Source organism: Dipodomys ordii, unplaced genomic scaffold, assembly GCF_000151885.1.
Source record: "Dipodomys ordii isolate 6190 unplaced genomic scaffold, Dord_2.0 Scaffold61, whole genome shotgun sequence".
Taxonomy (NCBI): Eukaryota; Metazoa; Chordata; class Mammalia; order Rodentia; family Heteromyidae; genus Dipodomys; species Dipodomys ordii.
In genome coordinates, this window is record NW_012267277.1 from 8905658 (window position 1) to 8921673 (window position 16016).

General features: G+C 38.7%; 1 protein-coding gene across 1 annotated transcript in view; it reads left to right on the plus strand.

The window, feature by feature from the left end:
• Positions 1-14226, plus strand: part of Tmem59 (transmembrane protein 59) — a 19995-nt gene extending 5769 nt beyond the window's left edge. Inside the window, exons 3-8 of the mRNA XM_013022297.1 lie at positions 751-845; positions 2410-2562; positions 5113-5194; positions 6849-6930; positions 9568-9676; positions 13566-14226. Of these exons, the coding sequence (XP_012877751.1) occupies positions 751-845; positions 2410-2562; positions 5113-5194; positions 6849-6930; positions 9568-9676; positions 13566-13721 (677 nt within the window). The 3' untranslated portion in view covers positions 13722-14226. The remainder of the gene's footprint in view (positions 1-750; positions 846-2409; positions 2563-5112; positions 5195-6848; positions 6931-9567; positions 9677-13565) is intronic.
• Positions 14227-16016: the final 1790 nt, after the last annotated feature.

Below are 16016 nucleotides of genomic sequence, written 5' to 3' on the forward strand. Positions count from 1 at the left end.
CCCCCCCCCCCCCCCCCCCGTGCTGCAGATTAAACCCAGGGCCTAGTACATGCCAGGCAAGAACTGTGTCACTGAGCTATAGTCCTAGCCCTATTTCAGTTTTAAAATCACTTGCTATAGAACAGTTCAGTTTTCTTAAGACTTAGGGTATTAGACTCATTGTTTCATCTTTTCTCTTTCCTTGTTGTTTCATCTTATTTTTTTTTCTTTCCTTGTTTCTCAGCTAAGTGATCCCTTTTTTTTCTACAAAATCCAGTACCCTTTAATGATAACACCATTAATCAGAATACCAAATGGTTCATTTCTTAACAGTAATCACAAATACTTGTATAAATGACTTAAATACATTCTTTTTAACCCTATGTAGTAAGCAGTAATATTTTCACTTTAGACCTATAGAAATCAAGTTAGCGGTTAAATACTACTGCCCACATAGATAGTCAACAAAAAACTTCAAATGGCATCTTCAGGACACTAATACACAAAACTTAGCTTTAAGGTTTCACTTACATGAATGTTATCACATAACCAAAACCTGGAAATTAAGAGATTTACCATGACACATTTAATTTGTAAGAAACACACGGGAAATTCTCTTAAAATAATACACTTCTTCTATTAATAAATTTGTACATTCATGTTTAAAATTTGTACATTCATAAGAAAAATGTCAGTTCTAGCCTTTACCCTATTCTTTATTTTTTGCTTACCCCCGTCTCTTTTTTAAAATGTACTATTTTTCTCTTTCAGCATGTACAGAAGCATATTCCCAACCTGATGAGCAATATGCTTGCCATCTCGGATGCCAAGATCAGCTGCCATTTGCTGAACTGAGACAAGAACAAGTAAGAAATAATAATAATATCTTTTAAAATTGTCTACTTTTGAGGACTGGGAAAGTGGCTTAGTGGTAGAGTGCTTGCCTAGCATGCATGAAGCCCTAAGTTTGATTCCTCAGTACCACATAAACAGAAAAAGTCAGAAGTGGCTCTGTGGCTCAAGTGGTAGAGTACTAGCCTTGAGCAAAAGAAGCTAAGGGATAGTGCCCAGGCCTTGAGTTCAAGTCCCAGGACTAGCAAAAAAAAATTGTCTACTTTTTCACTTTGTCGTAACTATTCCTGTTGTACCATGAATAACTTGTTCCTAAGTCTTAAAATATAGTGATATAACTGGCATATTATTTATATGTTCAAAGATAGAATGAGGATCTTAGACAAAGAGTAAAGATGTGACATTTCTTTATTTCCCCTTAGTAGAGAAAAAGTCTGTCAGCTAAGCATTCTGGCCCATACCTTTAAGTCTAGTGCTGGAGAGTTTGAGTCAGGAAGACCATGAGTTCCAGGCCAATCTGGGATACATAGCAAGATATTTATTTATTTATTCATTTATTTATTTATTTACTGCCAATCCTGGGGCTTAAACTTGGGCCTGGGCACTGTCCCTGAGCTGCTTTTGCTCAAGGCTAGTACTCTACCACGTGAGCTGCAGCACCACTTCTGACTTTTGCTGTTTATGTGGTACTGAGCAATCAAACCCAGGATTTCATGCATGATAGGCAAGACTCTACCACTAAGCCACATCCAGCCCTGCAAGATCTTTCTTAAAAAGAAAAAAATAAATGCCTGTTTAGATGGTATTGACTTGCATTATTTCAAAGTGTTTTTTACCTGCTTTGTCCTACTTTAATAGTGATTCATTTCTTTATTCATTTAAGATTCATTTTGTTTTGAAGGACTCGGGATTAAACTTGGCCTTGCTCTACCACTTGAGCCTTATCCTCAGTCCTGTATTTAATTTTCATCAAGTGAAATTATGTTTGTAGCTGGGCTCCGGTGGCTCACACCTGTAATCCTACCTACTCAGGAGGCTAAGATCTGAGAGTTGAGGTTGAAAGCCAGCCTGGGCAGGAAAGTCTGTCAGACTCTTAACCACCAGAAAACCAGAAGTGGCACTGTGACTCAAGTAGTAGAGCACTTGCCTTGAGTTGAAGAATTCAGGGACAGTGCCCATGCCCACATTTCAAAACCCACGACCACCAAAAAGAAAAAAACACACACACAAAAAAAAACTGAAGTTAAGAGAAACTGATAGAGTCCTTTTTTTCTGCCCTAACTTCTAATTGCCTTGCTTGACATTTCATCAGATTTTGATTTTCTGTATATTTGGACCTGACTCAAAAACTGACTATTCTAATAGAAGTGAGAGGTAGTGTGTTAATATGTTTGGTGGCGAGTAAAAGCAGCCTGGGATTTTAAGTTTTACTCTAGTTAATGTGCATAAATAGCAGTTTAATGCTAATGATTGTGGTAAATTCATTTAATTATTTTTATGATTATATTGATTATATGTGTATGTTCTTTATAATACATAATAAATGCATTTCACATTTAAATTTTTTTGTTTATTTAGCTAATGTCCTTGATGCCAAAAATGCACCTCCTCTTCCCTCTAACTCTGGTGAGGTCATTCTGGAGTGACATGATGGACTCTGCACAGAGCTTCATAACCTCTTCATGGACCTTTTATCTTCAAGCTGATGATGGGAAGATAGTAATATTCCAGGTAACTATTGTGCCTCAGATTCATCTAAGTACCAGCAACAGTGAATGTATATGATTATGTGTCTTGGCATAAAACTATGTACTTGGTCACTTAAAAATACTTACCAAATAAAAATTACTTATTTGGCCTTGATGAAACATTGGGCATGAGAACTCTGTAATTGCCCTTTCCTCTTTCCCTTGTAATCAGAACTCTTGAATTTTCTAAATTTCCTAGTGGCTAAGTAAATAAAATTAAAAGGAGATAATATATTTACATACTTTGAACTTAAGTAGTGGTATATAATATGTAGATACTTGTGACATAATATTTAGAAAGGTTACTTTTTTCCTATCTTACCATGTACCATGTGATATGATAATAGCTACTATTCTTAGAAGTTTCTGTTATAGTAGACATTTTGTATGTACATTTGTCCCAAGTATTGGAGATGGTTCTGAGACTCCCTTGGAAACCGAAATTTGATAATGTCAGGTTCTTTTTTGGGGTGGGGGAGGGGGGTCTGGTCGTGGGGCCTGAACTCTGGGCCTGGGCGCTGTCCCTCTTCAGCTCAAGGCTAGTGCTCTACCACTTGAGCCACAGCACCACTTCTGGCTTTTTTTTCTTTTTTTTGCTTATGTGGTGCTGGGGAATCGAACCCAGGGCCTCATGCATGCAAGGCAAGTACTCTACCACTGAGCCATCTTCCCAGTCCCAATGTCAGGTTCTTTAATCTACACACATCTCCCTACTATGTAGTTTCCTTTTCTGGTTTTTTTTTTTTTTGTCTGTAGTGGGGCTTGAACTCAGTGCCTGTGCACTGTCCTTGAGCTTTTATGTTCAAGGATAGCATTCCACGACTTTGAACCATAGCTCTACTTCTATTGTCCTGGTGGCTAATTGCAGATAAGAGTCTCATAGACATTTCTGCCTGAGCTGGCTTTGAGCCATATCCTCATACTGAGTAGCTAGGAGTAGCCATGAGCCACCCGCACTCAGCTTGTAATTTTCTTTTAATGCAGTAAATTTCTCAAATATACCATTCAACAAATTATATTGTTAAAAAATATATGGGGCTGGGAAGGTGATTCAGTGATAGAGCGCTTGCCTTGCATGCCTGAGGCCCTGGGTTCAATTCTTCAGCACCACATAAGCAAAAAGAAAAAACCCGAAAGTGGCACTGTGGCTCAAGTGGTAGAGCGCTAGCCTTGAGCTGAAGAGCTGAGGGACAGCGCCCAGGCCCAGAGTTCAGGCCCCACGACCAGACCCAAAAAAAATATTTTAATTATTTTTGCTAATAAGGTACATCTTTTAATTATTTTATTTTTTTAGGTCAGTGATAGGGCTTGAACTCAGAGTCTGGGCTCTGAGTACTTTTTTTTTTTTTTTTTTTGTGGGTTGTAGGGCCTGGACTCTGCGCTTGGCACTGTCCCTGAGCTCTTCAGCTGAAGGCTAGCACTCTACCACTTGAGCCACAGTGCCACTTCTACCACTTGAGCCACAGTGCCACTTCTAACATTTTCTGCTTATGTGGTGCTGAGGAATCGAACCCAGGGCCTCATGCATGCTAGGCAAGCACTCTACCACTGAGCCACCTTCCCAGCCCCATCTGAGCTCTTTACCCAAGGCTAGTACCCTACCATTTTGAGCCACAGTGCCACTTCCATTTTTCTGGTAGTTTATTGGAGATAAGAGTCTCACAGACTTTCTTGCCCAGGCTGCCTTTGAACCACAATCATCAGATCTCAGCCTCCAGAGTACCTAGGTTTACAGGCATAAGCCACCAGTGCCCAGCTATTTTTTAATTTTTTTAAGCATTTTTTGGTTTACTCATATGACTACTGTGTGATTATGTTATAGCACTGTCGTAGGCCTGGATCTTTTGTACTTGATTTAGTAATAAGTGACAGTAATTTTCTCTCCTTAAATTTCTGAGCAAATTTTATGTCCTAAACCTTCTTGTGTTAAAGCTTCAGTTGATGTTCAGCATAGAACGCTAATTCAGTCCTCCTTAAATGTAAGAGTAGCTCTGTTGCTCTCAGAAATATGACTATAACTGAGATGGAGTAACTCTCATTCCAGAGGATCAGAGCTATTAAAAAATGTAAAGTATGGTGTGTTCATCTGTAAATTACAAATTATTCCTATTTAGAGAATGGGATGTTTCAGATAAAGAATAGAGATAAGAGATGTTTAGCCAAAAGTTTTGGCAATCTGCTGAATTATTCCTGATCAACTAGAATTAGAGCTCGTTTTTTCAAAGTATAATGTTTAATGCAATGTTTTGTCGTAATTTTTCCCTCTCTTGTCTCTTTTTTTAAGAGACAGGAAGTTGAACTGACTAACTAGTTGATGATGCCAGAAATCTGTCTATTTATCTGAAAGGCACTGGATCTGATGTTCAGAAAGTGCAATTAAAACTATATTGTGGTTAATGTGTTTTATGTTTTATACCATACTTTTGTTACTTTCTCTCAATTTAAATGTTTATAGAGATGATGTGTTATAGAACTAGTTACCAAAAAAAGCTTTAAGTACAAATGACTTAATTGACTTTCATTACCATTTTAGTCAAAGCCAGAAATTCAGTATGCACCACAGTTGGAGCAGGAGGCTACAAATTTGGGAGAATCATCTCTGAGCAAAATGTCCTGTAAGTTCTATTTTAAATAACTTGTATAAAAAATTAGCATCAGGCTGGGAATATGGCTTAGTGGTAGAGTGCTTGCCTCACATGCATGAAGCCCTGGGTTCAATTCCTCAGTACCACATACACAAAAAAAGCCAGAAGTGGTAGAGTGCTAGCCTTGAGCAAAAGAAGCTCAGGGACAGGCCCAGAGTTCAAACCCCAGGACTGGCAAAAAAAGAATTTTTTAAATAAACAAATTAGCATCAAGGGGCTAGGAAGGTGGCTCAGTGGTAGAGCACTTGCCTTGTATGCCTGAGGCCCTGGGTTCGATTCCTCAGCACCACATAAGCAGGAAAAAAAAAAGCCAGAAGTGGTGCTGTGGCTCAAGTGGTAGAGTGCTAGCCTTGAGCTGAAGAGCTGAGGGACAGCATCCAGGTCCAGAGTTCAGGCCCCATGACCGGACCCCCCCCCAAAAAAAAATTAGCATTAAATCTGGTAGAATTAGTTGCCCATCTTCTGATTTACTAGATCTGAGAAGTGATCTGAGGATTTGTATTTCTAACAAGTTCTACATTTTTGCTGATGCTATTGGTATGGAGACATTTGAAAAGCACTATTCAAAAATATTTAACTTGTTTCAAAGGATTTGTGTTTGCGAGCATGTGTGCGTGCGTGCGTGTGTGTGTGTGTATACGTACATATGTGTCTATACTAGGGCTTGAACTCAGGACCTGGGTGCTGTCCCTGAGCTTTGTATACAAAGTTAGCACTCTACCACTTGAGCCACAGCTCTGTCTGCTTTTTTTTTTTTGTCAGTCTTGGGGCTTGAACTCTGGGCCTGAGTGCTATCTCTAAGCTTCTTTTGCTCAAGGCTAACACTCTGCCACTTGAGCCATAGCACCACTTCCAACTTTTTCTGTGGTTAATTGGAGATTAGAATCTCATAGACTTCCTCTCCAGGCTGGCTTTGAACCATGATTTTCAGGTCACAGTCTCCTGAGTAGAATTCCAGGCACCCAGCCACTTCCAGCTTTTTGGTGGTTAGTTAGAGTTGAGAGTCTCGTGGACTTTGCTGCCAGGACTGGATTCAAACCTCAATCCTCAGATCTCAGCTTCCTGAGTATCTAAGATTACAGGAGTGAGCCACCAGCACCCAGCAAAGGATGTTTTAAGTATGAACCAATCAAACATTTAGATATTTCCCAATAAATTAAATGGTAGAACTACTGAAAAATGTTTCCTATTTTATTTTCATAGTAGAAGTGAATTTTAACCCATAAAAACACAAAATATCAACCTAAGGCAGAGAGTACCTTTTAAAACTTTTATTTTAAATACTTATTTAATTAACCTGCTGATTATATTGGTGAATGGGAATGGGTGGATAATAGCACATAACATATATAGACAGTTTTGATTAGAGTAAACCAAATTCTATTATTCAAGCCCACATGTTTTTAAATAGAAAGTATCAATGTCAAGAATTTGAAAATTAAACAGGAAACCAATAATATGGTAAAATAACTTTTCATCACTGTTGTACCAGATGAATTTTCACAGATTATAAAATATGTCATTGAAAGCAATTAGATGTCTGTACAGTGTTTCTACCTAGAAGTAGTTATGAGACTAGCGTTTAGAATATAAGATATAAACTTGGACCTTATTTTTTCAGCAGATCTGCACTTGAGAAGTTCCCAGGCACACAGAAACTATCTTGAAGATGGAGAAAGTGATGGCTTTTTGAGATGCCTCTCTCTGTATGTATTCTTTCTTCTATGTATAAAAGATGAATATGGTTTGTCTAAGAAACTAAGGTTCCCTTTCTTAATATTTTTTGTTATTCTCTCTCTCCCTCTCCATAGTGGTGTAAGCCTGTTTTCCCAGCTATGATAGGAAGTGAAAGGGGTGTTACTTTCTGCCTCTGTTTAGTTCTTAAGTCTAGACAGACCTGAAAATGATTAGTAGTTGCTCCACATATGCACACACCTTTCCATATACTTCATGTGCAGAGCATAGGAATATCCCTAAATCCATTAGAGGTTTCAAGGAGAAGAAAATATTGCCAGGAGTTGGTGGCTCACACCTGTAATCCTAGTTACTCAGGAGGCTGAGATCTGAGGATCGCAATTCAAAGCCAGCCCAAGCAGGAAAGTCTGTGATACTCTTATCTCCAATAAACTAGGAGAAAACCGGAAGTGGCATTGTGGCTCAAGTGGTAGAGCACTTGCCTTGAGCTAATAGAGCTGAGGGACAGCACTCAGACCTAGAGTTCAAACCCCACGACCAACTGAAAAAAAGAAAAAGAAAATATTGAGGTGATAGAAATAAGTCTTTAATGATGAATAGAGCTTTTTGCTAGTTATAGGAAGAGATTTTTTTTTTTTTTTTGGTATAAGTGTGCTAGCACTGGAGCTTGAACTTAGGGCTTGGGTGCTGGCTGACATTTGGAAGTTAATTGGAGATATGAATCTCACAGCTGGAAGTAGCACTGTGACTTAACATAGTAGAGTGCTAACCTTGAGCAAAAATTGCTTAGGCCCTGAGTTCAAGCCCCATGACCAACCAAAAAAAAGAATCTCACAGACTTTCCTGCCAGGGGTGGCTTTGAACCATAATCTTCAGATCTTTGTCCCCTGAGTAACTAGGTTTACCAGTGATGAGACACTGGCAACTGGCGACGTTAATTTTTTTAGAATTTCAGATAAGCTGTCTTTCAGCTGAATGTGTAAGATGTATCATTTTGTACTATAGCCCAAAGAGCCAAAAATTAGACCAAACCAGGTAAACTCCTGCAAATACAGTGGCAAAGAAATCAATGTGTTAAGAACCCTCTATGTGAAGGGTAATCAGGACCGGGCTAGAGAGCTTTAACCAAGAAATTATAAGGCCTAAACTAGAGCCATGGACAAGAAAATCAAGAGATAATGGAGATAGTAGAGAATCTATAAGATCTAGGAGTTGTTTTTCTGTGGAGTGAGGAAGATGATGGATTCTAAGATGAACCCCAGTTTTCTGTTTTGCTGTTGCAGTCCAAATATCAAACATACCTTTCTTTTTCATGGATATAAATTCCTTAAAAACAAAGGAAAGTAGCTGGGCACCGGTGGCTCACACCTGTAATCCTAGCTACCCAGGAGGCTGAGACCTGAAGATCGAGGTTCAAAGCCAGCCTGGGCAGAAAAGTCCATGAGACTCATCTCCAATTAACCACCAGAAAACCAGAAGTAGAATCGTGGCTCAAAGTTGTAGAACGCTAGCCTTGAGCTGAAGAGCTGAGGGATAGGCCCAGAGTTCAAGCACTACGACTGACAAAATAAAAATTTTAAAAAGGAAAGGAAAGTGAGTATTTTTTCACTTAAAGCTTTATAGCAGAATTCCCTGCATTTCACTTTCTGGGCAACAGTGTCCAGCGGTACCTTTTCCTTTTGCATGCCCCAATGTTAACAAACCCTCAAGTGAATGGTTTATGGTGGTAATACAGGTCTTTTTTAGGCAATGTTTGATGAGCAGTGACTCTTTTAAATTATATAGTTTTTCAGAATTAGATCCTTTAGTATTAAAAAATGTGTTTTGAATCTTATTAAATCCATTATAAAAAAAAAACCTCAATCACTGATTCTCATAAACTGGCCTTCTACCTTAAAATGTTTTAATCATAAGTAAAATATAACTCTTTATTAAGACAGATTATAATAGCCACAAGATGCCTCTTAATAGATGTGCTCTTTTCATTTGAAATGTAAATAAATTGTTGCCAGTTAAATGTTTGAGCTGTTATAAGAAACTGACTTCTAGAAATCTGTTGTGAATCCTTTTATAAAACAATCATCTCATAATGTATGTATTGTATACTTTAATTTTTTGGGATACAGTTTTCTTAAAGTGAGTATAATTATAATACTTTGTAAAATAATTGTAACATTTATATGACTTAAATTTATAGGATACTTATTTTTAGTAATTAGGAAGTACTCTTAGCAGAGAAGCAATGTGACTGGTTTTATTGTTATTATGATTATTATTATTATACAAGTTCTTTAGCCAGGCTACAGAAACTTTTGGAATAGAAGAAAATGTCATATCAAGAAGTGGTGCTGTAGCTCAAGTGGTAGAGCGCTAGCCTTGAGCTGAAGAGCTGAGGGACAGCGCTCAGGCCCAGAGTTCAAGCCCCATGACCAACAAAAAAAAAAAGAGAAAGAAAATGTCATATCACCCTAACATACTGGCTCTTATTTTTCCTTCTATAATCATGTCTTTTAAATAATTTTAAAGTTAGCGCACCAAATTTCAATTCAGGTAAGTAAATACATAAGGTTGATTGCCTAATTAAGACTCTCCTAATTTTTACATTGTGAGTTTTAATATGACTAATTGTCATTTGTTTTGTTTTTTAGAAACTCTGGGTGGATTTTAACCACCACTCTAGTCCTCTCAGTGATGGTTTTGCTCTGGATTTGTTGTGCAGCTGTTGCTACAGCTGTGGAACAGTATGTTCCCCCTGAGGTAAATTTAATTCTAACCCTTGGGCCATTTGAAGAATGAGCCATGATACAAACCATTTTAAGTGCCTTATTTGTTTAATTAGTAAAAAGAAACAGCCTCTGTACTAATATAATGAGAGAAGATCTGAGGACTTTACCCTATGTGTTTGAAGTTAACACACATGAAAATTGTAAATTTGCAATCACTAGCTCAAATTCCTGGTTCCAGTGTTCTGGGTGATATGTGTTGGCTGGCTTGAGTAATGTCTCCCTGGTACTCTGAGACTGACAAGAAAGGTTGATACAGTTTTCTAAGATAGTATATAGAAAAGAACACTTGTAGACCACTTAATTTTGAGCCAATTGCCATGACTGTTCAGAAGTAATTGTTACTTTAGAAGCCACAAAACTGGGACTTTTGATTCTTAGTTATTTTGCTCTGATTGCTAACTACCAGAGAGTTGGAAGACCATTGTGTGAATTATTTGGGAATTAAAATATAATGGTCTAAGAAGCTTAATTGTTAAGATAAAGGGGTTTTGTTTCATTATAAGGGATGATTGCTAAATATCTGTAGCCCTCTTCTGTTTATAATATGAATATACTGACAGTGTCCTTTTTTCTAGATTACCTGCTATATTCCCTGATATGTATTTTTTAATTATTTACTTATTAATTTTACTATGCTGGATAATGGAACCCAGGGCCTTGTACATGCTAAGCAAGTGCTCTACCACCAAGCTATACTTCTGGTTTCTTTATCTTAAGAAATTTATTTTCCCTAGTAAAGCTGAAATTGCACATCTTGCATAGAATTGTCTTTTCTGTTTTTTTTTTTCCCATGAACTGCCTCATGCAGTCTAAATCCTCATGGTGACCAAGCAGCAAACTTATGATAATAAATACCCTGGGAGGGCTGGGAAGGTGGCTCAGTGGTAGAGTGCTTGCCTTGCATGCATGAGGCTCTGGGTTCAATTCCTCAGCACCACATAAGCAAAAAGAAAAAAACTGGAAGTGGTGCCATGGCTCAAGTGGTTGAGCAATAGCCTTGAGCTGAAGAGTTGAGGGACAGTGCCCAGGCCCAGAGTTCAGGGCCCACGACTGGACCCAAAAATAAATTTAAATAAATAAATAAATACCCAGGGATAGTTGGTTCCTTTCTCTATATCTTATTTCTGGGAAGCCTCTTGTTAAAGGAAGATACATATATATCCATTGGTCTAGCTATTGCCTAGAAAGACTAAAACCAGCTTCAGGTAGAATTTACCCTGATGAATCCCCATAGCCTGGTTTCTGACTAGTGTTCAGTGCTTTCTAATGGGTTCTGTTCTGAGTGTTTCATGTGTAAGGTGACTGCTGTTGTCATCCCCATTTTTCAGATGAAGAAACTTCAGGAGAGAGTTTGTAATTTCCCCAGTGTTAAATATCAGGAAGTGTTAGAACCCGGACATGAACTCTAGTAGTATGACTCCAGAGCTGTTGCTCTTAGCTAACTTCCTTTGGTTAGCCTAGAATCCTAAGAAGGGGAGATGGTTATATGACTCTTATCAAGAGCTGCTGTCCTGTGTGTCAAAGATAGAAACCACTGCGACCACCTGATTCATGATGTGGTAAGCCCCACAATGCCCAAAACTTTTATCTAATGGTTCTCAGCCAGGCAATTCATGCAGCTCTATTTTTTCCTTTCCTTTTTTTTTTTGGGGGGGGGGGGCGGCTGGTCGTGGGACTTGAACTCTGGGCTTGGGCGCTATCCCTGCGCTCTTCAGCTCAAGGGAGTGTTCTACCACATGAGCCACAGTGCCACTTCCGGTTTTCTAGTGGTTTATTGGAGATAAGAGTCTCATGGACTTTCCTGCCTGGGCTGGCTTTGAACCGCAATCCTCAGATCTCAGCCTCCTGAGTAGCTAGGATTACAGGTGTGAGCCACCGGCGCCCGGCTTATTTTTCCCTTTACTTACAAAGGTAACTCCTCTTCTGGAGGTGTTTTCGCCCTTTAGTGCCTCTCATACTTTTGGTTAGATATGCTAGACATGAGGATCTTTCTTCCCTTTAGGTGACTTTTGCTCTTTTTCTTAGAGTTGATGTCTCTGTTGGGTTAAGTTTTATTGGGAGCATATATCTTTTTAATTTTGTGAGAAAATTTCACCCCTCAGTTCTTGGGGAGTATATCACATCATTCCTAGATGTGTGCCTCTGTCACCATAAACCGTATAGCATCAGAGACACACTTGTGGCCTTGTTGGCTGCCATTGCATTGCCTCTGGATAATCAGCCATGAAGGCGCTCTCCCCTTCACTATGGTCTCTTCTTCCTATCCTTGGCAGTTAAAATGATGACTGCATTCTAAGAGAACCTGTTCTCTTCTAAGGAAATACATTTTCTGAGAAAATGTGCATTAAAGAACCATTTGGGGTAGTTTTTGGTTGTTGTTTATTTAAAAGAGCCATTTGGATGTATTACTTTTAGACTTGACTTTTACATGTGAAACTATACTTTGGCAAGGTAATAATTTTGTTTAAGTATGTTTTTCTATAAAAGTGTTACGCACTTATGCACCTGTAAGGCAGGAAAATCACTCATTCTACCATCCATAGTTAGTGTGCTGTTTATTTCCAGTATGAGCAGTTTGCAATACATATTAATAATCAGTTTTTATTTTAGAAGAAACAAAGGCTATCATTTACTTGGTTATCCTCAATTAGTATCTTTTTCTCTTCTCTCCTAGCTTCTCTTCTCTTTCTCCATTCTTCTTCTTTCCTCTCTTTCTTTTTTGGTGCCAGTACTGGGGCTTGAACTCAGAGTCTCAAGCTCTTACTCAGCTTTTCCTTACCACTTATGCCATACCTCTTGTCTTTTTGCAGATTAATTATAGATAAGAGTCTCTTGGATTTGTCTGCCCCAACTGGCTCTAAACCACTACCAGTGAGCTGAATTAGTGTCAGTTTAGTTTCATAAAATTTTGATGCTTTGTTCCCATTTCTTTTGGGGGGGGCAGGGGGGGAGAGTCCGGTCGTGGGGCCTGAACTCTGGGCCTGGGCGCTGTCCCTCAGCTCTTCAGCTCAAGGCTAGCACTCTACCACTTGAGCCACAGCGCCACTTCCGGTTTTTTTCTTTTTTGCTTATGTGGTGCTGAGGAATGGAACCCAGGGCCTCCTGCATGCAAGACAAGCGCTCTACCACTGAGCCATCTTCCCAGCCCTTATTTTCTCTTTTTTAATTAACATTTGTACCAAATCCTGTTGCTACTCAGAATGATCTTAAAGATCTTAAAGATCTTTAGAAGATCTTAAAGAACCTGGTCGTTTTAGCCTTCAGAGTCAGAGCTGTTAATATGAGTACTCTTAACTTTATATAAACTTAACTCCACTTGGTACTAGTTTGCTGTGCCTTAGGTCACATGGGAAGTCTTTACACATCTGCTGGAACGTGAATCACATCATCTCTAATACTTTGGATTTTTATTATTGGTTTTTGTGCTGGTACTGGGGTTTGAACTCAAGACCTAGTTGCTGTTCCTTAGCTTTTTTACTCAAAGAACCTGAATCATAGCATCTCTAATACTTTGGATTTTTTGAATAATACTTTTTGGATTTTTTGAACTCAGGTCCTAGTTGCCATCCATTAGCTTTTCACTCAAGGCTAGAACACTACCACTTGAGCCACAGCTCTACTTATAGTTTTTTGTTGATTAATTGTACATGAGTCTCATGGACTTTCCTGCCCAGGCTAACTTTAAACTACGATCCTCAGAGCTCAGCCTTCTGAGTACCTAGGATTTCAGTTATGAGCCACCAGAACCCTGCTAAATACTTCCTTTCCTTTTCAAAAGTATTTATAGAATTTTTTTAACTAAATATCGATTGATTAAATTGCTATTTGGAAATAATTTTTTGTTTTGTTTTTTGTTGCAGAAGCTGAGTATCTATGGTGACTTGGAATTTGTGAATGAACAAAAGCTAAGCAAATATCCAGCTTCTTCTCTTGTGGTTGTTAGATCTAAAGCTGAAGATCATGAAGAAGCAGGGCCTCTGCCTACTAAAGTAAATCTTGCCCATTCAGAAATTTAAGAGCTCTTCTTAAAAAGAAAAGTGTCAGGGACACTGAAATTTCCATTCCTCATAGAGCTTTTAAAATGGTTTCATTGGATTTAGGCCTTAAGTCAATATGAAGTGCAAATAAACTCACCCAAATGTGTGAGGACTGTATTTGCTATAACTTTACCTATAGGTTTTTTCCCCCTAGTAACTTAAGACATGGACATTTGGGGTTGTATTTTTATTTTACTAATATCTGTAGCTACTTTGTAAGTTGTGTTGGTTTTGTTGTTTGTTTTTTTCTCTGTTAGTCAATTTCTATGAGCTGATTGTAGTTCTTCCCCACCTCCTGTCATGATACTGTCAGTTATCTTAGTTAATAAGCTGAATACTTAGTAGGATATGACGCTTTTGCTCAGCAATGGCCCACAAAGCTGTAATTTGAAATTTAGCAGAAAATGGCATTTAATGACACTACATTTTCAGTTGTATTGAACTGAAATCATTAAAATTTTATTTGAATAATTATGTGCTGAAATTTGAGTATCTGATTTCCCTGGTCTTCCCACCCATTACTTCCCAGCCTAGAAAAGAATTATGTAGTGTTGTGTTTACTCCTCTCTATCAGGACTGAAGCACAGTGACCCTCTCAGCAATGCATTTGCTATTACTTTGTAAAATAACACAGGTTGGAGGAGTTCCCAGAGAACTGCTTTTCCTCTACATTTGACAAAAACTAATATTACAACCATTCTTTCGCCAACAAGAATACAGATTTAAAAACTAGAGTGATGTCAGGTAACAATATACCAGAGTCTTAACGTGCTCCAGCATTGTACTAAATACCTTTGCAAACCAACAGTTGTTTTAATCACAGAGGATAGCTGGCAGATGCAGTAGTGCTGTTCTACTAGTGAGTCATACTCGCCCAATGGCCTAGTCTTCAGATTTTCCTGAGTCCAAAGAAAATAAAATTAACAGCTAAGCAAGTAAGACTCTTCACACAAAAATATAGGTTTTCATTTCTAAAATAGTTTGTCTGGATTTGGAAGATGGAGGGTCAGAAAGTGGTGAACACATACAGATGGGGAAAGGAGTAATTACTAAGCAGTCATTGCCAAGCAGGCAAAACATGACTATGAGTTGCCTTAAAAGACATTGTCTCACATCACATCCCTAGTGTATGCTGACACTTCTTAATCAGACACGTTTAACTGAAATACTCAGTGAAGAAGGCTGAGAAAAGTACACAATTCTACAAGCTTAGGAGTTAGCCCACTGGGAAGAAATGCTTCCCTTCTAAAAGCAATACCAAGAAATATTTAGATAAGAAGGTCAAACTAGGCTGGATAAAGTGGTTCACACAGAATCCTGGTAACTAGGGAGGTTGAGATTGGGAGAATTGTGGTTGAAGGCAAGTCCAATGGAAACGTTAATAAGACCCTAACTCAACAGAAAAAGCTGGGTGCAGTGGTACATGTCTTTAAAGCTATAGCAGAAGCATGAATAGAAGCATCAAGGTCCAGGCTAGCCTAGGCAAATAAGACTTTATTTGAAAAATAAAAGCAAAAAGGGCTGGTGGTATGGCTCAAGTGGCAGAGCACCTGCCTAGCAACCACAAGCCCCTGAGAAATCTGAGGGAAACACTGTTAGTACAAGTACTAGGACCCAATGTGTACTTTTTGGTGCTGTGACAAAATAGAAAATCAACTTGAGGGAGAAAGGATTATTATGATTTGGGGGTTCAAGCCATCCTCGCTGTCTCCATTGTTCTGGGCCTGAGGTAAGGTACAACACGGGAGCTGCTCCTCTCAAGAAACAACTGATGCCTCTCCAGAGCACAGCTAGAGGCTTGCTTTTTTTGACTGGGACCAACTTCTAATAAATAACTTGTTTAGCTATTAGCACCCTCAGGATCTAGCCACCTCTCAGTAGTGCCACACGCTTGGGAGCAAGCCTTTAATACACACCTTGATGAGGACAGTACTTCATATTCAAGTCATATATCACCAGCATGGAATACTATGGAGCACATGGGCAGACCCCTAATTTCTGCAGGGAACTGATAGCCAAGCTTCAACCTGGAGGAAAGGGAAAACCAAACAAAATATTAAGGAGTGGCTTTCTAGGCAGTGCAGGCAGGGAATTGCAAGTTGTGCAGTAGGCCCAGACCCAACTTAGAAAAACAGCAACAATGAGCTAGAGAGGCCAGATAATAAGGAATGTTGTTAAACCTAGACTTGATCCTGAGCATGGAGGAGAGCTGCAATGTGTTAAGCAACAGAGTTAACAGTGTTTTAAAATAATTGAAGTTACCATGTGGAAAGT